Source organism: Ixodes scapularis, unplaced genomic scaffold (assembly GCF_016920785.2).
Source record: "Ixodes scapularis isolate PalLabHiFi unplaced genomic scaffold, ASM1692078v2 PGA_scaffold6__148_contigs__length_123643588, whole genome shotgun sequence".
Lineage (NCBI taxonomy): Eukaryota > Metazoa > Arthropoda > Arachnida > Ixodida > Ixodidae > Ixodes > Ixodes scapularis.
Window position 1 is genome coordinate 89,224,743 of NW_024609881.1, and position 24,032 is coordinate 89,248,774.

At 43.7% G+C, this 24,032-nt stretch overlaps 1 protein-coding gene across 1 annotated transcript; it reads right to left on the bottom strand.

Moving 5' to 3' along the window:
- Positions 1–249: 249 nt before the first annotated feature.
- LOC115322705 (cytochrome P450 3A19-like) lies at positions 250–21,361 on the bottom strand. Its single transcript, XM_040209040.2, has 6 exons — positions 21,252–21,361; positions 19,382–19,490; positions 5,399–5,487; positions 4,798–4,938; positions 1,286–1,451; positions 250–327 (listed from the first exon to the last, which is right to left on the bottom strand). The coding sequence occupies exons 1-6, from the start codon at positions 21,359–21,361 to the stop codon at positions 250–252; spliced, it is 693 nt and encodes a 230-aa protein (XP_040064974.2).
- Positions 21,362–24,032: the final 2,671 nt, after the last annotated feature.

A 24,032-nucleotide genomic window follows, 5' to 3' on the forward strand; every position in this document is an offset into this window, starting at 1 on the left:
CACGTGTGTGTGTAAAGCGTACGACATCATGATCGATGTAATATGTCTAGCCTTCTTCTATAGTAAATATATATTTTCAGTTCAGCTTCTCTAGATTGACAAAATGTTAAAAAAAGAAACTTTAACTTTGGCTTTTTTTTTTTTTTTTTGAGCGAAACGCCGAGTTTACACTAATGCAGTCCTTTTTTTTCTTTTCTTTTTTGAGTGTTGCGGGTCCTTCTATTGAGTTCAAACGTGACGTTGATGTCTTCATATCTTCTCCATCCACACCCAAGCTCCCCCATCGGCGAATGCAAGACTCACTGGCGAAGCATACTTGATGGTTCTCTGAAAGATATGATATCCCAATTAATACCGGGTTACATCCAGGGGAATCTACCCACTTCCCTATCAAACCGCGTGACCATTGGAAGGCTATATTGCATAGGCAACTCAATGGTTGAGCTGACTGCTCCAAAATAAGTCATTAAAAGGGCGAACGCACTGATGTTCTGTATTTCTAAAAGCATACACATAATTCAAGTTACTATATAATTATGAACAAATAATGTGAGCTCTCCCGGGGAAGAGCCAAGGGCAAGCCATTTTCGTTAGTTGAGAAAGACCATCATCGCACAAATAATTTCTATCACGTTTGTTATTTTAAATATGAAGTACGCACTTGGAGGCAGAGCGCGTAAAAGTGATCCGCAGAGATCTGCTGAAATTCAAATTTCATGGCTGAAAGTGTCTCGGCGACTTATCATTTGATCAAGTCCGCCGAGGAATAGCAATTACTGACTTTGTTGTACTTAGTGGAAGCACAGAAAGCAGCATTTTCTTGATGACAGTAGTCCGATCTTTCCAATAGTTTGCCGAATGCATTAATCCGCCATAAATTTAGTTCACAGGAGGCAGACGGCAGTAACCGTTACGGCTCGTGCCGCTCTGTGCTGTGCAAGCGCAGAGCTCGAGCGAGGCTGTCGCAAATGCAGAAAGACTACATTTCCTCGATTCATGGCAGCGTCGGTGCACTGCGGCATCAGCCCATTAGCTAATCTCTTTCACCTGGGTAGCAGCAAAAGCTGGTTAATAGACATTTTGCATGAAGTCACTGCACAGGCGACAGCGAGATGGCGAGGGTAGACAATAAACTACGCTAACCTCTAACTCGCTTCAGAATCACGTGCTAGTTGCTATCCGCATTACTATCGGGGAGGAGGGGATGGACAGGGGTGGGGGGCAAGGAAAAGCATACGGGATTTTGCGTGTGGTCTTATGGGATTTTCGCAGAAAGTCGCCTTACCTTGTCTGGTTGGTCGCTCAAATGCAACTTGAACTTGGCCACAATCTTAGACGAAATTAATGCGAGTGCCATTTCGGCGAACCGCGCCCCTGGGCAGATCCGTTGTCCGATGCCGAAAGGAATATAGGCCGCAGGCTCAATCGTTTTCTTGTTTTTCGGGCTGAATCTGGTTGTAAAAAAACATATTTTGATATGAAAAGTTCGCTGGTCATCAACTCAAAGGGTAAGGGAATTGCATTAAAAAAAGTGAAAGACGTTTACAACTCCCTGTAACGCCGAATTGGAGCGCAGCTCTTGAGGAGGAGGAGGGAAGGGTACTGAGGGGAGGGTAGACCCCTCCTCCCCCTTCTCCTCCTCCCCTTATTCTTTAATATGCTCCGGGGGGTCACCTGACCTCGGGGCGAGGGGGTCACGTGACCTCGGGGAGGGGAGGGGGGGGGGGGTGTCGCATGACTTCGGGGGGAAGGGGGAGTCACGTGACCTCGGATAGGGGGCCACGTGACCCCAGGGGGTCACGTGACCAGGGGGTCACGTGAACTTGGGGAGTCACGTGAACTTGGGGAGTCACGTGACCTTGGAGGGTCACGTGGGGGTCACCTTGGGGGTCACGTGACCTTGGGGCGACCTTAGGGGTCAAATGACCTTGGGAGGGGTCACATGACCTTGGGGTGACCTTGGTTACGCCGACGGCGACGCCGCTCAAGCCGGAACCGGGCGCCTAAGAGCTGCGCTCTAAAAAAAGTAATGTGGTCCCCCGTGGTTGAACGGAAATTGGAGCAAGTACACACGTTACTCCGTTAACTCGTAAGCTTAGAATGCGTTGGAAGCTCTAAACCGTCGCCTGACATTCATTGGCTCACCCGGTTCTGTTCGTGGGCATGGGCTGGAGCGTGATCATGTGGCGAGACATTGACATATGTATGTATCATGGGGTACGTAACCTCCAAAGCACTGTCAGCTTAGCCGTGAAAGGAATATCGAAAGGATACAGGACATTGGCACCGTCCGTCGGAGGCATACGCTATTTGAGGGACGTAGTAATGAGAGATGGCGCTCGCGTTTGTGCAGAAAATCATGTGGCGTATGAAACTTTCCCTTTCGGGCATTCTGCCCAACACCGCCTAGAATAGCCGAAGCCTGTACACTAATGCATTGAAGTCATCATAGTGAGATCACGCAATGTTGCGGATCGGATACAAGCGCTGCGCCAATGTTCGGATGGGCATAGTGCCCCAATCGACCGATCTCACTAAGCGTTCGGCACATGCGTGACGCCGCCACAACTTTAGTTCACAAGAGGCAGACGGTAGTGCACGAGGGGGCTCGTGCCGTCTCGTGCTGCACACGCGATGAGTTCCAGCGGGGTTGTCGCACGTGCAGAAAGACTAAAGTTCCCTCGATACTTCGCGGCAGCGGTGGCGTAGTCAAACTGGCTGGTAAGATCGGTCTATTAATGCGTCTAGGACGCACGGCACAGGGCTATGGGAGAATAATCTATTTCAGAAATGTGCGGCGTCCTCATCGCCTGCTCGGTGCATTATGAAGATCCGTTCATGGCTATTGAGATTTCTCGCGAGCTTTACTCCAGTCTGTCGAAACGCTCGGCTGCGCAGCAGAGAAAGAGAGCCGAGCCAGTTCTCCAGATCTCTGACGAACCTAGCCATTTCTCCACATCTTCGGATTGGGCGCTTATAACCAAGCCCGAAACAGAAACAAAATCGCCTCGAAGCATGCTGTCGAGTGTGGTCCCGCGGCATGAAGCTCGCACTTTTCATTATTCGCATCATCAGAATAGAGACAAGTAAGTCTATCACCCTTGATTCGTAATTTCTATTCGCTGCTCCGGTATTTTGCACTGTTTCGCTGAACGATTCCTCAGAATGTATGACAGGGTGTAAATCTATATTTGTCGTCTTCGGACACTTTGTCGGTCATCGGGACAGGCATACAACTATCTCTGTCGTTATGCATGCCAACAGCTTTCTGAGCTTCTCTTACGTGCACGCATATATGTTCTACATCTTTCGCGCTTTGGAAGATAAAGATGTTTCGGAGAGGGGCGAGGGGCATACGTCGCGCTGCACCCAATTGTTCCCTAGATCGACGAAATTGGTGACGATAAAAATTCGCGGACATTTCATTGCAATGTTTGATTTGGTTGCAAGCGCCACCAAGCGTTCCGCAGCAACAGTTTCTACCGGCGAATGCAATGGCCTGAAGAGCGCAGCCAGTGCGCGGAAAATCTCAGAGGCCATGATGCGTTGCACTGATTGTTCAATAGTATCAATGACTAGAAAAAACGTTAGTTAATCTGACATTTTTTATATATTTTTTTTATTTCAGAAAGCAAAATATAAGAAAAGGAGAAAAAAAAAACGAGTTGGTATGCCCCATTTAATTGGCATCGTTCTATTTTCTTTTTATTATGAACTCACAAAGATAAAAAAAGGATTATGTCCGTGCCGCTTTTAAGACCTACAAAAGTGCCCGAATCGGCCCTGAGCGTACATTTAAACAGCCTCACAATTTCCTTCATCACACATTCCAATCTGGGATGGCCTCGAGGCCCTGTGGGATTTTATGGAGCGGTGCATTGCTAAATTAGTTGTTAGCTGTTTATAGAGCGGAAGGATGTTCGTAGCCATTGCATTTTTAGGTGGTGTTGGTGCGCCCCAGTATGGCAAATGAGCGGCATTATTTGCCTGTTCTTTTAAATTACAGTATTTCTCCTCACTAGATTTTAAGAGGAGTAGCAGGTCTCCCAGTAGTAAATACTTATTAAATGATCACTACTGCAGTTAAAAAATACCCGCACGTTCGCTTTCAAGACATGAAAAACAAATTGTCTTGAACTCGCTTGAAGTCACGGATTAGTTAAGCTGTCGCTTAGGAAAATTTACCTACAGCTATGAATACATATAAAACTGTTTAATATTCTGAACGAGGTTACATGTACAGAATGTTTTTTTATAAAGCTTTAAAAACGATTTTTTGTTAGTTTTTAGCGCAAAAATGAACTACGCATGGCCGAACGCTCATCCTTGCCCAAATGTAACGCTACCTGTCCCAACCAGATGCCAAGTTTCAAAACTGACCGTCGTCTTATACAAAAGTTATAAGCGATGGGGAAGTGGCGCTATACAGAACCCCCGAACGCGTGGAGTTGAATGGTGCAGGTTAACGAGGATGGGATCCTTTACCATTGATATTTTTTTAGTGAATCATGTATAACGTTTTACTTAAATAATGGTGAGTTTTGAAACCTTTGCATCTGGGTCAGACCACTAGCGCTAACTATGGCCCAAGAATTAACGATCGGCGATGACTAGTTCATTTTTGCGGTAACAAAAAAACCTGTACATTTTTGAAGCGACAAGCAGTATATGTGAAGTTAATATTGACAGTTCTAAATATTTCATATCCAAAGTCTTTACTCAAGGTAATAAATGAGTACTATGAATTTTTTTCGTTCTGATGACAACAACCTTAGTGACTTCAGGTTGACATCTTACCTGTCAGGATTGAACTCGTTGGGGTCGACCCAGTATCTTTGATCATTGTGCATCAGTCGAACGGGAACCTGAATCTGCGTTTCCTTTGGGATGCGAAAGCCGTTGAATTCGAAGTCCTTTACACATTTTCTGTTGACTTGTCTGGACGGCAGAATGAATCAAGATATTTAAGGTGCATACAGCATTTAGGCACTCTCATTTCAACATACGAATGCCAAAGCCTTAGCCGGTCAGTGTGATTTAGTCACCTTCGTACCTAACTAAAATAATTACAATGTAAACGCCAAAACTAAGTATTATAAGGTAAAGAAACGCTCTAAGCCTTACTCTTTCTTTTGTTAAATTTAAATTGCAAATCAGCTCTTTGTGCTATCAAGAATATGTGGTGTAATATGCATGAGAATGTTGTATTTTATTTGAAAAATTTGGTGCATCTGATCGTCCGTCAACTAAAATGCCTTTTACTAGACACTCTAATAAACGCTATTCTTTGTTTTCCTTAATTGTTACCTATAGTAAATAATGCTATCTACATAGCGAATAAAATAAATATAATAAACTCGAGGTTCTCGTAGCAATTCAATCAAACTAGTACACCCACCCTGGAATTGGAGGATATACTCTTAGCGATTCTGAAATGACTTGGCTCAAGTACTGCAGCTTGGAGATGTTGTCGTAGGTTATACTTCCCTGCAAAGGCGATTAAAAAAAAACGAATGAATTGTTAAAGCAGCAGGACGCACGAACAAAACGTCAACAAGGATATACCGCATATTGGGTTGTATTTGAGATGCTTGAAGTCACACTATAAGAGTAAAATTGTGCCCTTTACATTTCATTCAATTTATTTATCTCAAGGACATAGTTGCAGGTGTGTTAAAGGCGCGGTAATTTGAAAAATTCTAAATGACTACCTGTGTTAAACATTGATGCTATATGTCTTGTCATTAAGTTTACAGAGTTTTCGTGCATTCCAGCGTCTCAATCACCGAAAGTGATGTGTTACCAAAACCTGGTTACACAATGCCATTCTTGACTGCGAATTCACACCTCCTGAATGCAACGTGGTACGATGCGATAGATCTTCCAGAGGTGGTGGTGTTGTGCTATTTTTTTAATCTGGTATTAAGCTCTCTATTCTCCTCAGTTTGCCTAACACAGACTTTAGTGTTAGGTACGGCTTCATATGTTGGTTCTCGTTGTCGTCGCGGTTTATCGAGCTCCTGGATCGAGCCTGCAAGCCATCTATGACATATATGACTACATTGGCAAATACAATCGGGCAAATTTTAAGCATGTCTTGCTGGGCGATTTTAATGTGCTCGATATAAACTGGAAAAGGCTAGCGGTTGGTTGTCGAGATACGGTCAATTTTAATTATATAGTAGATTTGACTCTGTCATTCGACTTAGATCAAATTTGAAAATGGGCACCTGAGATAATTTTGTTCTTGATCTTGCTTTTCTAACCCACAGTATTACGAACCTTGGTTATCACTGCGAGGTGGCTGAGCTAATTTCTGATTATAAAGCTGGCCTAGTTAGCCTCAAAATTCGTTTAAATCATTCACACTTTGATTCTGTCAAGCTCCTTGATTTCAACAGAACAGACGATGTATCAATAATTTATAAACTTAGTCAATAGGTAGCTTAGACATTTTAACACTCTTATATATTAATGCGCCAACAAATTTGTACTTGTTACTATAAAGAAAAAAGAACGCTCCGCACGCCTGGGTAGCGAGAGAGGTGCTGCAGTTGATGCGGAAAACGAATAGGAAATGTCGTTCAACGAAACATAACGCAGACTAAGTTGTTCATACCTTGTTTGAATATCTCACAAAAACTTTAAAGGAAAAGATTATAACAGCTAAAAGCTATTTTAATGTGACCTTGTCTGAATTTATTAAATAAAATACTGCCAAATTTTGTAGGTCTATTATTCCAAAATGCAACGTTTCGCGAAGTTTTTTATTTTTTTATTCAAGGTGAATGTGTTAGCGAACCGACGAAGATAGCAAACTGTATTAAAGATTATTTCAAACCTGTATTCAGTAGTGATAATAGTAATGATTCTGATTTTTTCTTTGATAGTATATACCCTGCTTTATTTGATTCAGAGATTAGTGTTTCCGGTGTCCTCAATCTACTAATGAAACTTGACTGTGAAAATAGCCCTGGCCATGATGGAATTCCTAATTCTTTCCTTAGCCGATATTCACTTTGGACTTCAAATGCCTATCTGTAATTTTTGAAAGGTCAATTTCTACGGCAACAGTACCTCGTTCATGAAAGTCAACTCAAATCGTCCCCTTGTTCAAGTCAGGCAACAAGTGGGTGGTTACAAATTACAGACCCATTTCGCTCACATTGTCTTCATGCAAACTCTTGGGACATATAATGTATAAGCAGATATACCGCACGGTTTTCCACAACCGCACGGTTTTCGTCGTGGCTACTCCACCTCAGCCCAACTTCTTAAAATCCCTCACAACATAGCTTTGGCTTTAGATAAAAGAAAACAGCTTGATGCTATCTCTGTAGATAATTCCAAGGCTTTCGATAAAGTGCAACATCATAAGTTTCTTCGGAAAATAAAACCAATATTGAATAATACGTCATTCGTTAAAGGGTTCGAAGATCATCTAAAAATATATCACAGTTTGTCTCATATAGGTTAGTTCATTCTAGAAATGTCTCAGTTAGTTTCACTGCCCCACAGGGATAAATTTCAGGACCTCTTTTGTTATTAATTTATATTAATCATGTCGCAAATTCAGTTCAAATTCGCCTTTATGCATATGATTGCGTTTTGTACAAAAAAATCAACTCGTTGGATTACAATGCCTTGCTAGCAATCTTTTTTTACAGTTTCTTGATTGGAGTCAGAAGTGGCAGATGAAAATGAATTTTTAAAAATTTGTGGTGATGGCATTTGCTAATAAGAAGCAACCTTTTGTTTTAAATATGGCACTAAAAATATAATTCTTCGTCAAGTTCATGCATACTAGTCTCAAATGAGAAAAGCACATTAGTTTTATATGCTCTTGTGCTCTGGAAAGGCTAGGATATGTCAAAACAACCTTAAAATCTTCAACCAAGGAAGTTAAAATAACCACGTAGAAGACCTTGATTAGACCTATATTAGAGTATAATTGTGTGGTATGGGGTCCGAATCTAAATTGCGATATTAAGCAGATTGACGTAATACAAGCAAACGCAACAAGATATATATCTAATAGATACGCATTTTTTCTCCTACATCTTCCATGGCTGACGTAGGACTGATGCGTCTTGATTTCAGACGTGCCGTAGAACGACTTAGGCTCCCTCACAAAATTGTGAATCATAACCGTATACTTCATTGGGAAAAATATATTGCTTTTTTTTTTACTCAATCACGCACTCAAAGCTTCAATCCTGTATATCTTGTACCATACAAAGTTCACCTCAACTGTTTTACATATTCATGTTTCCCAGGACGACAGAAAAATGGAACAACCTAAATAGATCAGTTCGTTATATCGATTTTGATAAATTTGTATTAGAAATACTTTAGGTTCCTTGGTGTAGTGCCTGTGAGTTAACTAGTAAAGTGTATGTGATTTTCCTTTTACTCTTTTTCAACTATATTGTATTTTTCACGACTTGGTTTTTTTATAAAGTATTTACATCTTTAATTAATCGTACCTTGAATATATATGTTTTGAATCCACTTCTGCGGTAACCTCATTGATGTCTGAGTATTTTGGAATAAATAAATAAGCATATAAAAACTTTAAAAAAATAAAAGGAAACAAAGAAATGAAAGAAACACACTCTGACCAAATCGAGCATATTTAACACCATACTTAATCACGCATTATCATCTGTTTTTACTAGAGAACCTGGATTTATTTCCTATGCGACCTTCGAATATATATTCAAAGATGACGACGTTTCATTTATATTCAAAAATATAAAACTGTCATCGTCTACCGGTGTCGATAAAATTAATTTCAAATTTTTTAAGAATACCAAGCACATCTCGACAATGTACTTATCTTTACTGTCTTACAAGTCCCTTTTTACGATCATCAATCCAGATGACTGGAAAATGGCAAAAAGTTATAATCTACAAATTAGGTAACAAAATACGCTATTGAACCATCGTTTCATTTCTCTCACAAGCGTGCCTTGCAAAATCATGAAACATAAAATCAAATCTCGAATCATAAAATATTTGGACTCGAATAATTCGTTCAGCAAGTCCCAGCATTGGTTTCGTAAGGATTACTATCGCGAAACTCAGCTGGCCATCTTTCTTTATGACCTGCATTCAAACTTTGACTCCAGTATTCAGACTGACGCCATTTTCTTAGAATTTGCTACAGCTTTTGAAAAAGTACCTCACAAGCGCTTGTTATTAAAACTTGCACAGTTACATTTAAATGTGGACATCTTCGAGTGGAGCAAATAATTTATGATCAATCGCTCCCAATATTTTAATATTAACAACCATACGTCGCATAACCTTTCAGTAACTTAAGGTGGCCCGCAAGCATCTGTTCTTGGTCGGCTTCTGTTCCTCATCCATAATATTGATCTACTGCAGCACGCGTCTTCCCATATTCACATGATTGTGTTCGCTGAGTCACTAACGCTGCTCACCAAACTGCCCTTCAGAATGGTCTTAACACCGTTCGGCTATGGTGCAACCGCTGGCTAATGATACTTACCCCTGACAATTGTAAACTTGTCTTCTCACCGCCGCCGTAGCTTCCATGTCATCCCTTATGTTATCGCTCAAACTCCTGTTGAATTAGTGCACTCAAACAAATACCTTGGGGTCACTCACTGCAACAATCTATTATAGTATCTGCGTACGACTAACATTATCGTATCTGCAAGTACAAGACTAGGATTCACGAGGCGCTACCTACGGTGCCACCTTAAGCACGTCAAAATACCAACCTACAAATCACTTATTAAAGTTAGAATGTGCATCCGCCCATCTGAAGTTCTCATCAACTAACGCTCTGAAAGGAGTTCAAAATCGCGCCACTAGATTCATTCATCCTCGATATTTGTACGATATTATCATTTCATTATTGAATGTTGAATCAGATCTAACTAACTCGTATTGTCGTCACCTCATAAACACTCTATGTTTATATAAAAAAGTTCTATTATTCTTCGTTCGTCCGTGCAACGTACATTGCACCTCCTGCACGCATATCCCAGCGCACAGGTCACCCATTGCCCAGTCTCTCGCTCACGCACCTACTTTTTTATCCTCATTTTTTTCCCGGGGCAGCCTCTGACTGGAACAGCCTTTTTCACCAGACTGCTGCAATTTTTTGCGTATCAACTTTCATGAAACATGTAGATAATTACCTTCAAGAATGAAGATCTCTATCATTCATATATATATAAACATATATATATATATATATTTTGGTTGTTACCCACCCTTTATGTAGTACTTCCTGTGGAAAATCAAGAAGGATGAAGTGGAAACGGTATGCTTGGGAGAAGAGCGTGTTGGTTTAAGTCAAGGATGAAGAAAGAATAAAACAGTTCAAACAGGGACAACACAACCACATCTTTCATTTTTCATGAAAGATGTGGTTGTGTTGTCAATGTTTTAACTGTTTTATTCTTTCTTCATCCTTGAATTGGAAACGACAGCAATATACGGAAGACAACGAGGAAGCAGAAATTTTTTTTTGGTATAGCTTGAATTATGAGAACGACCGATTAAACGGCACGACATTTACTGCTCGGCCTAGTTAATTCTTAACCGAGTAATATCCTCGACATTTCGGTGCCGAAACCCAGGAGTCTGCTTCACGACATCATCTCCCAGCCCAGACGAAGCTGTAAATTTACCAGGTACTGGTGACTTTCGTTGCTAACCCTAACAGTGTAACTCGGAGACTTTAACAACGGAGGCAAATTATCGGGATTGTAGCGCGAAGATCTTTCGAGAGGGATTCCTGCCAACCAAGCGAAAGCCAATCGACACTAACGAATCGCAATGAACAGACTGAAGGTGAAGCGTACCACTCGACGAGCTCAAAAGACCAGGACGATAAACGACACCACCACACTGCTGAACAGCCCTGATAAAGACCTTAGCAGGCTCATCGGAATCAAAGAACGCCTGACTACGAGCAACGCAAAGCTTAATAAAATTAACGAGGAGTTATAGCCGCTGCTATTAGCAGAGGACTTCGAGGACGAGTACGCTGCTGCTGCCGAATACCAAGGCCATGACATCATGTTTATTGGGCAGCTCTGCTTCAAGATTTCGGAACTGGAGACCAGTAGACGCCCCATGGTTCTGTTAACAGCAACGACTACGCAAAAATGCACATGACACAATCTTCAGGATGAGTGGATCCAGACTACCGAAACTGGACATCACTACCTTCAGTGGGGACGTCACCCAGTGGCGGACGTTTTGGGAACAGTATGAAGGAACAATTCACTTAAACCTCACGTTGTCAACGACAGATAAATTTCATTATTTACGCCGCTACCTGACTGGAGACGCAGCAGCTGCAATAGCAGGACTACCCACAACGGAAGCGTGCTATGCTGACGCCATTCAACTACTAAAGCGACGTTTCCGTGATTAACGGAGGATAGAGCAAGTACATCTGGCGGCCCTTCGAAATCTTCCCCGTGTTCGATCCTCTACAGATACCAAGGGGCTGAGGAACTTGTACGACACTACGCAGCTGAACATTCGAGCCCTCAACTCACTAAACGTGGCGAGCGGAAGCTTCGCGGCCGTGCTTTGTGATATTTTCATCACATCGATGCCTCACGGCAATCTGGTGCAATACCACAGACAAGTTTTATACAAGGCTCCAAACAACGCAGCAGCAGAGAAGGGTAGCGCAACTTCATCGCCTGCATCTGCATTTACGTCAGGACTCGACGAGGTGCTACAATTTCATCGAACTGAAGTGGAAAGCAAGGAAAGGAACAACTACAGTGGAACCGGTGCGAACGAGCGAAAGCAAGAATCTCATGCGTCTGCTTCGGCGCTACACAGCTCACATAGTTTAGCAAACAACAGGCGAGTGCTATATCTGCCATTCGAAAAGGCACGCCACAAATTCTTGCGACTCTGAGAAGGCTCTTGTGGAGAAGTTACTGGGAAAGGACATGAGACGTTTCCGTTGCGCCATCAAACGACATCGCACAAGAGATTGCAAAAGGCAGTTACGATGCCCAAATTGTAACGGACGACACGCGGTAACGATGTGTTTTCCGTCATTCGCCCGAACGAGGAAGGAAAGAACGAAGAAAGACTCAGTCGTTTGCGTGTCTTCCTCTGATCCTAAGCACGAGACCTCTACTGAGCTAGGTGAGAGCAATAACATCCACCCACAAACATTTCGTGCGTGGGCCATCAGTGAAATAGGCAGTAGCTATATCAGAGACATCATTGATGGAGGCAGTCAACGGTCGTTCACCACAGAAGTTATCGCACGCTGCCTAAATCTCAGAATCTTAAGAAAGACGAAGCTAACACTAAATACGTATGCTAGCATCTCAAGCGAAACCTTCCACTATAGCAATATTGTTGAGGTTCGAATAAAAAGCCAGTATAACGGAACCGAGTGCACAATCGAGGCAATTACCATACCGGTAATTTGCCAGGATATAGCTACCTTAATTGCCGACTACACTTTCGCCCATTTTCTGAGGGATCGGAGGAGAAACCTTGATGATGACATAGTATTTTCTGGCCTACAAGGAACACCTGGAATGTCTTCTCATCGGATCAAATCAACTATGGAAGCTTGTAACAGGTGAAATCCTTAGATCCAAGGAAAGCAGTGGACTGGTAGCCCTAAACATTGCGATGGGATGGACTCTCCAAGGACCCTCAATACAAAAGTGAATACTATCAAAAACGACCCTGATTGTGAGCGTCCTCAGCGCACAAACTATGACCGACGAGGAAACAGCGACCCAAACTCTCAAGGCTTTTGGGGAACTTGACAGCGTGGGGATCACAGTCGTGGAGGCATCTAACACTCAACAGAGTGTAGCAGCGCGCTTTGACAAGAGCATTGCCAAGGTTGGTGAAAGGTACCAAGTAGCATTGCCCTAAAAGGAAGACGTTGTGGAGGTGTTGAAGGATAATCGTCAGATAGCTCTGACTCGCCTATATCGCCCGATCAAAGGGATTTCAATCGAGGACGATCTACTTCGGCGTTATGACGAAGCAATCCGCCAGTATATGAAGTTGGGACATGCGGAACTCGTACCGTTCGGCCAGCACGATCAACCTGACACACGAACATCGAACATATTACATGCCACATCGGGAAATCCTCAAAGGAGAGTCTGTCACTAAGAAGTTGAGCGTGGTGTTTGACGCTTCATCTCACGAAAAAAGGTGCGAACCGCTTAATCACTTCCTCGAAAGACGTCCTAACGTGAATCCAGAAATACTTCAAATCCTTCTTCGCTTTAGAGCGCATGCGATTGTACTAACTGCAGACATCGAGAAAGCGTTTCTACAAATCGAAGTTAAAAAGGAATATCGCAACGCATTCAGGTTCCTGCGGTTTGAAGACGAGCTCCCTTCCCAGATGAAATGTAAGAACATTCAGGAATGGCGGATGACAAGAGTTCCTTTTGGAGTGACGTTGAGTCCGTTTATGTTGTCTGCAACTATACAGCACCATCTAAAGAACGTCACTAGAAGTCACGAGAGCATTGCAAAAATATTACAGAGCTCATTCTACGTGGACGATCTTCTTATGGGTGCAGAGAAGCTAGAAGAAACAACCGAATTGGACAAAACTTCCAAGATCATCATGAACGATGCAGGCATAAAGCTAAGAAAATGGTCTTCTAACGATGCTGAACTGCAGCAAATTATGGATGCAATAGAGACAGAAGTGATAGCAGTAGACACTGGCAGAAGATTCTCGAGGATCTCGAAAGTATAGGGGACAACTTGGGACAAGGACAACGACTGCTTCAAATTCTCAGTGGATAGTCTTATCTTATTTCTATGAAACAAGAGATACACTAAACGGTATGTGCTACAAGCAGCGTCACGAGTCTTCGATCCAATGAGATTGATTACACCATTCACGATACCAGCAAGGATTCTATTCCAGAGTTTGTGGAGCCTTACACTAAAATGGGATGAAGAGCTTCCGGAGCGCCAGAGAGGAGACCGGGAAGAATGGTGTACTGAGCTGTTTCAGCTCTACGGTATTTTAGTTCCAAAACACCTCAAGAATGGGCTGACAGAAGTCATAGAAACACAGCTGCACATCTTTGCCGACGCAAGTGCTCAAGCCTATGGAGAATGTGCTTACATGCGAAGCATGTGCTTACATGCAAAACGAAACTCAAAGCGGAGAAGTTTCAACGGCTCTAGTGACAGCTAAATCAAGGGTTGCAGCGATCAAAACATTACTGTTAGCGCGTTTGGAACCGATGGGAGCTGTTGTTTGAACGAGACTCCTAGACTACCTTCGCAAAGCGTACCCTGACATCCCTTTTCGATATACTATGTGGACGGATTCCACTGTGGTACTTGGTTGGATTCAGGGCTCAGTAGAAAGATGGAAGCCATTCGTAAAACATCGCGTACTACAAATTCAATCACAAAGTGTTTCCGAAAACTGGAGGCACTGCCCTGGCAACAGTTACCCTGTCCTGCGGACCTGCTCACGAGAGGAGAATCAGCAGCAACGCTGCGGGGTAGCTCCAAGTGGTGGAAAGGACCCAGCTGGCTTGTTCAAGATCTAGTTGAATGGCCAAAAGACCTACCTACTTCAGATACTTACTTGGAACTCAAACGCAGCGAGCACTGCTCCACCAAAGTACACCTTCAAACAACAAGTCCTAAAGCGATGGCAATATTTGATGTGACGAAGTACAGTAGCCTGTCTAGATTGCTTCAAGTCACAGCCTGGGTTATCTGGTTTGTCAGCAATTGCAGGAGCGAAAATCGGGAAAGAAAAGAAGGACACTTGAAAGCTGCTGATTATGCCGCGGAGGAACAGTGTTGGACAAGGCAAGTTGAAAACGAAGCCTTCGAAAGGGAAGTCTACTTACTGACCAGAGACCATGAAGTGGAAAAAAAGCTCACCCCTGGCTGATCTTCACCCCTTTCTGGACGAACATCGTATACTCAGGGTAGCAGTAGGCTACATGAGCTGCACGCTCCAAGCATTTTACAAGACTGGTTGTCCTGAATCCTCATAACCAGTTGCTTCATGAAGGTGTGACTAGTACAAGGACTGTTTTGAGACAACGATTCTGGATACCTCGAGCACGACAGTTAACCAATAAGGTGATTCGTACATCTCGTAAGTGTCGTAGGTTCAGTACTAAAACCATCTCAGGTGCAATTCGCTCCCCTTTCAGAGAATAGAATTAATGAAACAAAACCTTTTGAGGCAATGGGATTGGATTTTGCAGGACCACTCTATGCGAAAAACCGGAACGGAAAGATGAACGATGCTAAGACTTACATAGTCTTGTTCACCTGTGCCACAACAAGAGCGGTTCATCTGGAATAATCAACTAATCTTTCAACTGACGCCTTTCTTTTGGCATTTCGGCGTTTCATTTCGCGCAGAGGAGTGCCCAGCAGAATAATCTCCGACAATGCTAAAACATTTAAGAAGGTATCAAATCACTTGAGAAACATCCTGAAAAGCCTAAACTACCCAGACTTCACATCCTAACTTGCTCAACACAGAATACGGTGGAAATTTATTGTTGAAAGATGGTGGGAGGGTGGTGTGAACGGCTGGTGCGCTCAGTGAAGACAACCCTCAGGAACGTCTTAGGAAGATGCAGCCTGGGCTTCGAGGAGCTGTCAACAGCCTCTCGGGAGGCTATTATTAATTCGAGACCTTTAACATACGTCAGTTCAGAAGTTGAAGAACCGCCACCACTTTGCCCGGCTCACTTTCTGATTGGACAAAACTTGACTGTTTTTCCAGAAATTAACCAGATTCTGACGCCCCTCACACAACGTCCAGCGATTTAGAAGCTTCGATATCGACAACAGCTGCTGGACCAGTTTTGGACCAGGTGGAGAAAATAATACATCTTGGAATGATATAAAAATTAAATAGCGGAAAGGTTAGACAAGGGACAGAACATGTACTCAGGGCAAGCGCTAACTCACAACTGGCGTTTTAATAGAAAAGACGAGAACTAATCAGCATATAAATACACCGAAGAAAGGAAGAAAGAAGATTTATATTAAAAGGAGAAAATTGAAATGTATATACAAAAAAGGAAGGAAAGAAAAGAAAAGGAAGGAAAGAAAAGAAAAGGAAGGAAAGAGGAGAAAAGAAAGGGAGCTACGTAACTAAATTAATCCTGGGAAATATGTTGAAATTGAGAAAAAGACTATAGCTAAAGAAAGAAGTTGAAAAGACTAGAAATTCACGCTGAATTAACCTCAAGTTGGCAACCGACGGTAAAATAGTTCTTTCAGTTAATGCCACTGATGGTGCACTCACACAAGCGCCTTCCTTTTCCTTGGTGGTTAAGGCCTCGTATATTTCTCGTGAAGTTTTATCTCGGAACCGTCGTAGGATTCTCGTTTTTGTCAGGATCGGTTGGCATTTACAGTCTCTAACATGTACTGCGAGATGCCCCGCTGGAGTTGTTTTGAGTGAGGTGGCGTGTTCCCGCAACCTGGTGTTGATCCAGCGGTCTGTCTGACCGACGTATATCTTGCCACAAGTGAATGGTATTTCATAAATTACCTGGCTTTGGCAAGGTACATACAAATGCTTGTGTTTGACGGTGCATTGAACTTGTCGAACTTGAGGATTATTTATCATTGGACACAGATTCTTGAGCTTGTTTGGTGCAGAATATATTACAGGGATGTTATATCTAGACGCCACCTTTTTCATGTTTCGACACCTGGCGAATATAGGGTATCACTGCAGGACGCTGTCTTGGGGGTTTAGTTTTTTTTCTTTTCCCTCTCGAGAGCTGATCATTCTTTCAACTGCTTCACACAAGATGGTACTTGGATAGCCAGAAGTAGCAAGCCCTGGTAATTGGTCTTCAAAACTCTGTCCCGCCTTGTGTTCGCACGACTTTTTGAGGGCTGCATTGAGACAGTTGTTGATGATTGCCGTTTTTATGAGCTTTAAATGCGAAGACTCATATTGAAGTAATCTTTTCTTCGACCTTGGCTTATATATCCAGCACGTGTGGTTTTCCTGGACTTTTAGTTGTAGATCGAGAAATTGTAGAGAGAGTCTGTAGGTAGCTCATGTAAACTTTAGCCTTTAGTTAGAAAACCACACGTGCTGGATATATAAGCCAAGGTCGAAGAAAAGATTACTTCAATATGAGCCTAAAAACGGCAATCATCAACAACTGTCTCAATGCAGCCCTCAAAAAGTCGTGCGAACAGAAGGCGAGACAGAGTTTTGAAGACCAATTACAACGGCTTGCGACTTCTGGCTTTCCAAGTACCATCTTGTGAGAGGCAGTTGAATGAATGATCAGCTCTCGAAAGGGAAAATAAACAACGAAACCCCCAAGACAGTGTCCTGCAGTGATACCCTATATTCACCAGGTGTCGCATAACATGAAAAAGGTGGCGTCTAGATATAACATCCCTGTCATATTTTCTGCACCAAACAAGCTCAAGAAGCTGTGCCCAATGATAAATTGTCCTCAAGATCGACAAGTTCAGTGCACCATCAGACACAAGCATTTGTGTTTACCTTGCCAAAGCCAGGTAATTTATGAAATATCGTTCACTTGTGGCAAGATATACGTTGGTCAGACAGGCCGCTACATCAACACCAGGTTCCGGGAACACGGCACCTCACTCAAATCAACTCTAGCGGGGCATCTCGCAGTAATGTTAGAGACTGTAAATGCCAACCGATCCTGACAAAAACGAAAATCCTAAAAAAATTCCGAGATAAAACTTTACGAGAAATGTACGAGGCCTTAACCATTAAGGAAAAGGAAGACGCCTGTGTGAGTGCACCATCAGTGGCATTAAGTGAAAAGGAATGATTTTACCTTCAGTGGCCAGCTTGAGGTTGATTCAGCGGGAATTTTTAGTCTTTTCAACTTCTTTTTTCTTTAGCTATAGTCTCTTTCTTAATTTTATTACATTCCCCAGGATTAATTTAGTTACACAGCTCCCTTTCTTTTCTTCTTTTTTCTTCCTTTTCTTTCCTTTCCTTTCTTTTTGTATATAAATTTCAAATTTCTCCCTTTAATATAAATCTTCTTTCTTCCTTTTTTCGGTGTATTCATATGCTGCTTCCGTCTCTTTTTTTCTACTAAAACGCCAGTTTTGAGTTAGAGCTTGTCCTGTCTACATGTTCTGTCCTTTGTCCTTTGTCTAACATTTGCGCTATTTAATTTTTATATTATGCATATCCAACTAGCCCACCTCAATATCTTAGTACATCTTGGAACTATGATCTGCTCATCACTACCCCAAGATCAAGTCCACAAACCTGGGTGTAGGTGACGTGGTACTTCTTGAGGAAAAGAACTGTCCACGGTATTTTTGGAAACTGGTAAAAGTTACAGAGACCGTCAAAGGGAAAGATGGTCACGTTCGAGCGTGAATCATCAGGGACTTACGCGGAAATGTTTTTCAAAGGCCCGTTCAAAAGCTATATCTCCTTGATATTCATCACGCGTCTTCGTCTCGGGAGAATGTGGAAATCCAAAGGGGCGAAGAGCAAACGACAGCGATAAATGGAAGAGAACGACGAAGCAGGGTTTTTTTTTTGGTATAGCTTGAATTATGAGAACAAACCATTTAAAGGGTACGACATATACTGCTCGGCCTAGTTAATTCTTAACCGAGTAAGATCCTCGACACCTTCCAAGGAGTTCCTTAAGGAAATAAAGTGAAGTGAAGAAGCTAGAGTCTGGTCGAAACCACTTAAGTTTTCATTTGAGGGGATTTCAAATGAGCATTTTGAAGGCTGGTGCAGGAACGCTGGAGCTCAGTGAGCATGCGGCCCTTTCGGGCTTGTATACTAGAATGGACATGACATTTCTTTGGACCATCGCGTGTGAGATTTTGGGTGCATCCGTATTGAAGAAGCGGGCGCAGTGTCTATTGCAGTGTTTGACTCTTTACTAAAACTATTAAGAATCTGCAGTTGTATTTTAATGTATCTGTAAAACTGTCATATGTAGAATTACATTTTGAGGAACAAGCGGACGCTAACTCATATCTCAGCCTTCCGGCACGCGATGCCGAGTCTAGCGTCCCCAAGTCCTCCTTCTGTATAGTTCCTTTTTTTCTTGCTGTATTCAAAGCTTTCCCGACTTGTCAAGTCCTCTAGAAGCTCCTCAGAGTGTTCTTCCTTACATCTTCAATTTTCGTTTTACCAACACGTTTACACTTTTACAAGTCGAGCCTCTCGGCATCTTAGATGAAAATTATAAGTTCAATAACTTCGCGAAAAAAATATTTTGTTGTGACGTGTAATTTGGGTTTAGTAATAGTTCAAACGTGTCTACTAATGTGACTCCAAATTCCGCTTTTAAAAACCGATTTTTTTTTTGTTAGTCCATTTACCCACCAGACTTACATCTTTTTCCAGGAGCAATTTTACTTCAGCCCTCACTTTTTCCTGGACGTCTTGGTGCTTTGCCAAAAGGTGAGCGGTGAACGAGAGTGCCGAACTCACCGTTTCAAGCCTGGAACAAAGTTTCGTTTAATGAACACCATGCTAGCAGCACTCGGGCAACCAGGCTTCAGAGACAATAAAGGCAATGCCACAAATATTTATTGGCGAATGCAAAATACATTCCTTATATTTCTTTTAATCCTTCTGTACTCTTTTTACAAAAGAGTACTGTACAGGACACCCACGCATTGTCTATCTTTCCAGTTTCTATTTCTGTTTGAAAATGGCAATCTATGCACTTTGTCGTGCTTCCTGGTGTTAACGTTTCTAGAAACTGTAATATTGTAGCATGCAGGTTTTTTTTTTTTTTTTCTTGTGAGTGGGGAAGGTTTGTGTTTTTTGTTGTTTGCCGCTGGACCTTGTCCGCTCACCCGCCACACCAACCTCCTCAAACAGCTTGTTTGCCTCGTGGGCCTGTGGACCATTCAAGTCTATCTGTACTGGATTTGACTTCAAAAATTTAATGATTGATTGATTGGACAGGGCATTAATCCACGTGGACGGTGGACGGCGAATAGTGGACGGTATCACCAACTAGATTAACCTTTTCCCGTCGAAGGTGAAACTCCATCGACGCTAGGAAACATAGCAGCCAAGCCCATACTCCGTTCACCCTTAATCTGAGACTAGAAGCTCCACCTTTAGCGCCAGCTTTCTGCTCTTGCTAACACAAATGTGAAAGTACAGGCACGCGCAACCAAAGCATTGCAGAAGCCAGTGAGAATGTGCTGAAGGCGGAGCTTCTAGTCTCAGCTTAAGGCAAAACGGAGTATAGCGATTGTCACCGGAGCAGCCGCATTGGAGGTATAGTTCGGTACTAGCAAAGAAAATAATAAAAAAAAAAGATTTATAACTACGCGCGCGTGCGCGCGCGCACGTGCATGTGCGTGTGTGGGAACGTGCGTGTGTACGTATGTGTCTGTGTTCCCACTCCGCACGATATAACTTTTAGTTACGTTCGGAATGCACCAGGTCGCCTGCGCACCCATCATGCGTGAAGGGAGTTGGGTAATTATCAGTAATGAACTTCTTTCCCAGGTTCATAACTTGCCTACAATCCTTAGCGACTTACCCTATGAAAGGCATTTATGTTTGCAGTTTACCTTTAAAAAAAAAGTGTTGGCATAATTTTATGTGCATAGGGGTAAATCATTTTTATTGCCGCATTGTTTCCTGTAGGCGCAGGGGTACCGGACGCCTATTTGTAAGCTGTGGGCGATACTCGGCGGGGCAACGCCACGCGCGCAGGATTGGCTGCTCCTCGAAGATGACGCTGCGTCGTCACGCAAACTAACAGGGGGTTGCTGCTTTGTCCGGCAGGCGTTGCGCGTGTATATCACTGGAGCGCGTGAAGGAGCCGCCGCAGGCTGTTGCTGTGAAGCGGTGTGAACGGGAAAGGATGGGGAAGGGGGGATGAGTAGGTTTACACGCGCCCCACTGATACACCTTAACGCCCGCTGCTAACCGGCGCCGCAACCACGTGTTGCGATCCGTGACGGCGCTGCGTCCTCTTCGAGGAGCAATACGGAGAGAGCGGCTTTGCCATGCCTCGTATTGCCCACCGTTTACAAAAACGGGTATCGGTCCCAGTCATGCTTCTTGTTACAATATTTTACCCGATCTCCTCGACACACATTTGGTGACCAAATAAGGGTTTTATCTCATCTATTTTTTTTTCACAGATACAGCGTCACGGCAATATATTTTTAGCAGTAGAGAAATTTCTGAGCTCTTTTTGTGTCCTCTATGATTAATTCGTGTTGGAACTCACCCGGCAATGACGAAGATTTCTATATTGGCTGCTGTTTCAAATGGTGTGATAGTCCGTTCAGTAAGCGTTGTGTCCACTGAGAAGAAATGTGTTATCAGTGAATATTTCATTGAGGCGTCTCTCGAATGAGGTTTCAGTCATGCAAAAAAAAGAACTGGTCAAGTGCAGGCTGCTAAGTCAATCCCATAAAAAAGAAGGCACGAGACAAAAACAACGTTCTCGTTGTATTTCGATCCGTCAACAATGGACTCTTATATGCAGGCTCACAACTTATGAGTATCGCAGTAGACGTGAACTCAAGGTCTCAGCCATCCAGGCACCTGACGACTTGTCACGGCGCGATACCAACGAGAAGACAGGACCTGCGAATGGCGTCATTGTCGGTGGACCATGACTGACCGTCCCAAAGCGGCAAACAACCCAGGGCTCGGCGAGAGTACTAGGCTACAAGCGCTGGCAATGGTCCGCGCTTCTGGCCTTCAGACGTGCCTTTCCAGCGCAAGCGCTCGTTCTGCGGCTCCGAAAGCAGCTACCTCAACCGCTCCCGTTCTTGATGCATTAAACGCAGCCTCAGCTTAAGGGTGAACAGAATATTGGAGGCACTCCTTGGAGTCACTAGTAATGTCGTACGTTCTGGGGTTGGGGGGGGGGGGGGGGGGGGAGGGGGGTAGGCGCATTATTCAGCGTCGCCACGTTTCTTTTTCTTTCCAAGCTTTTGCAGCTTTTTTTTTTATTCTTTGCTGTCGTTTTTGTTATCATTCACAATTGTACTGTACGACAGACGGATTTGAAGGGTGCACATGTCTGCCAGCCGGCCGACTAGGCTCTTTGACCGTGGCACGCTTCACATTTCATGGCTCCATCATAATTAACCTTGGTAAAAATAAAAATTTGCATTAAAGCGAAGACATGATATCAATATGTTCTTTGTTTTCTTGATATACAGAAGAAGCGAAGCTGACTTGGAGTGACCAGAATTGTCTCCACGATGCTATTGACCAGTCAAAGGTGCCAGCGAGATTCGCCAAACAGAAAAGCGTTTCGCACGTTTTTTTTTGTTTTTTTTTTTTTTATTCTAAGTTTTTTTTAATGTTTTTGTAGGGACACACGAATAGCGGATTTGGCCACTTGCTAAGAACCTGACCGCCAGCAAACTACGGTGACTGGAAGCTGTTTTTGACTGCTGTGTTTAGCGTGCTATCCCGCATTTATCGAAAATGGTCCCTAAAGGCCCGTTCACACGATGCATTTTTCTCGCGCATCTAGCGTCGCGAAATGTAGTTTCGCGAAATAATTGCACCGTCTGAACGAGTCCGAAAAGGACGCGCGCACCTAAAAAAAGTTGCGCGCACACCTGGCTTTTGGAGCCAGCTTTTGCTGAAACTTTGCCGAGTCCTTTCAATCACTCCAAAGGCGCCGCCAATGGCCGCTCAGAAACGCTCTCACGTGGCCTTTGAAGGGGGAGCGAGCTGTTTGAGAAGACCACTTCACTGCCGGTGTTGTAGCGGAGCCAAATCCGAAAAAACCCAAACCACGAACGATGGATACTGCCAACGCTTCCGCAAGCACGTCAAGCACCACTGAAGGGGAAGTGAGTAGCATATCGAAAAAAAATCCAGCGATGGACGAAGACAATTAGCGGGAGTTGGCGAGATCAGAATAGTGCTCATAGCGTTGTTGTCGCGACGATACCGCTGAATCAGAGACCATTGAGTAAACTGAAACCAAGTTTGCTTTGTTTACAAGCGAACGTGAAACCACATGCGCTCTCTGAAACAGTTGGCACAGTAAACTCGTGGCAGACATGGGCGCCGAGAAGTAACCAGATTGGGCACGTAGCGTGTCTATGAATACCATTTGCATTGATAGGAGCTTTGGCAATGAATTGGCTGCGTACGGGCTCGGCGCCGGCACATGTCCTGCTCGTACAGGTTGCCGCCTCAATCGGCTTAGCGCACACGCGAGATCGCTCCAAGTAGTGCAGTATATGAGAAAAAAAAATTAAAATAAATTGACTGCATAAAATGCTAAAAGCAGGTCCCCAGATAAATAGCGATCTGATTCAGAGCTCACTCAAAACGGTGGATGGGTGCGTGTTGTTGTTGCAGGTGAAGCGGTACGTGTGAACGAGCACATTTCGCGAAACTTTAGTGTCGCGAAACTGTTGCGCGCCTAAAAGATGCATCGAGTGAACAAACCTTAAGTGGCAAACAGAGGACGTCACAAAAGCCGGAGTGGCACACTTTCACGATTTTGGCGGTTGGGATTAGCTCTGGGAAAAAACACGACAGAACGCGAGTGTTGCTGTCCTCTCTGCGTCCCAAGTCCCGGCTGCAGACGACGAGGATAAACCTTCTATCCACCGCAAGTCTTTCCTGCTCCAGCATCTGTCGCTGATCGTGAGCCGGCAAGACGATCAGCGCACTTTCCCAGGTCTCGTGCGAAGGATGCAAGGGAGAGACGGGAGGGACGGTTTGAGTTGACAGGCCCACGTAAGGTGGAAAAGCGACAGAACATATACGCAGTGGGGTCATCTATCCCGGTATCTGCCCAGATAAAATTTATCTGGATTAGCTAAGTGTGTTTATGTGCCTGCCTGTATCTGACGCCAAGCTGCGGTCTCCTCTCGAGACAGGGATCCGTCGGCCGGAGGGAAGAACTGCCTCCGACCGCGGAGGCGCGCGAGTTTCTCAGAGCATTGGTTCAGGAACGGGTGAGGTTTGTCTTCGCGTGTCGGCGCCCAGAGGATGCAGGCCTACGGCGTATGCTTGCTGGTTTTTG

Excerpts from the sequence above, each read along its gene's own strand:
- LOC115322705 (XM_040209040.2), bottom strand. The coding sequence starts at position 21,361 with ATGAAATATTCACTGATAACACATTTCTTCTCAGTGGACACAACGCTT. Across the intron at positions 19,491-21,251 it reads GAAATCTTCGTCATTGCCGG|GCTTGAAACGGTGAGTTCGG; the intron begins GTGAGTTCCAAC and ends ACTTTGTTCCAG. Across the intron at positions 5,488-19,381 it reads AATTGCTCCTGGAAAAAGAT|GGAAGTATAACCTACGACAA; the intron begins GTAAGTCTGGTG and ends TCGCCTTTGCAG.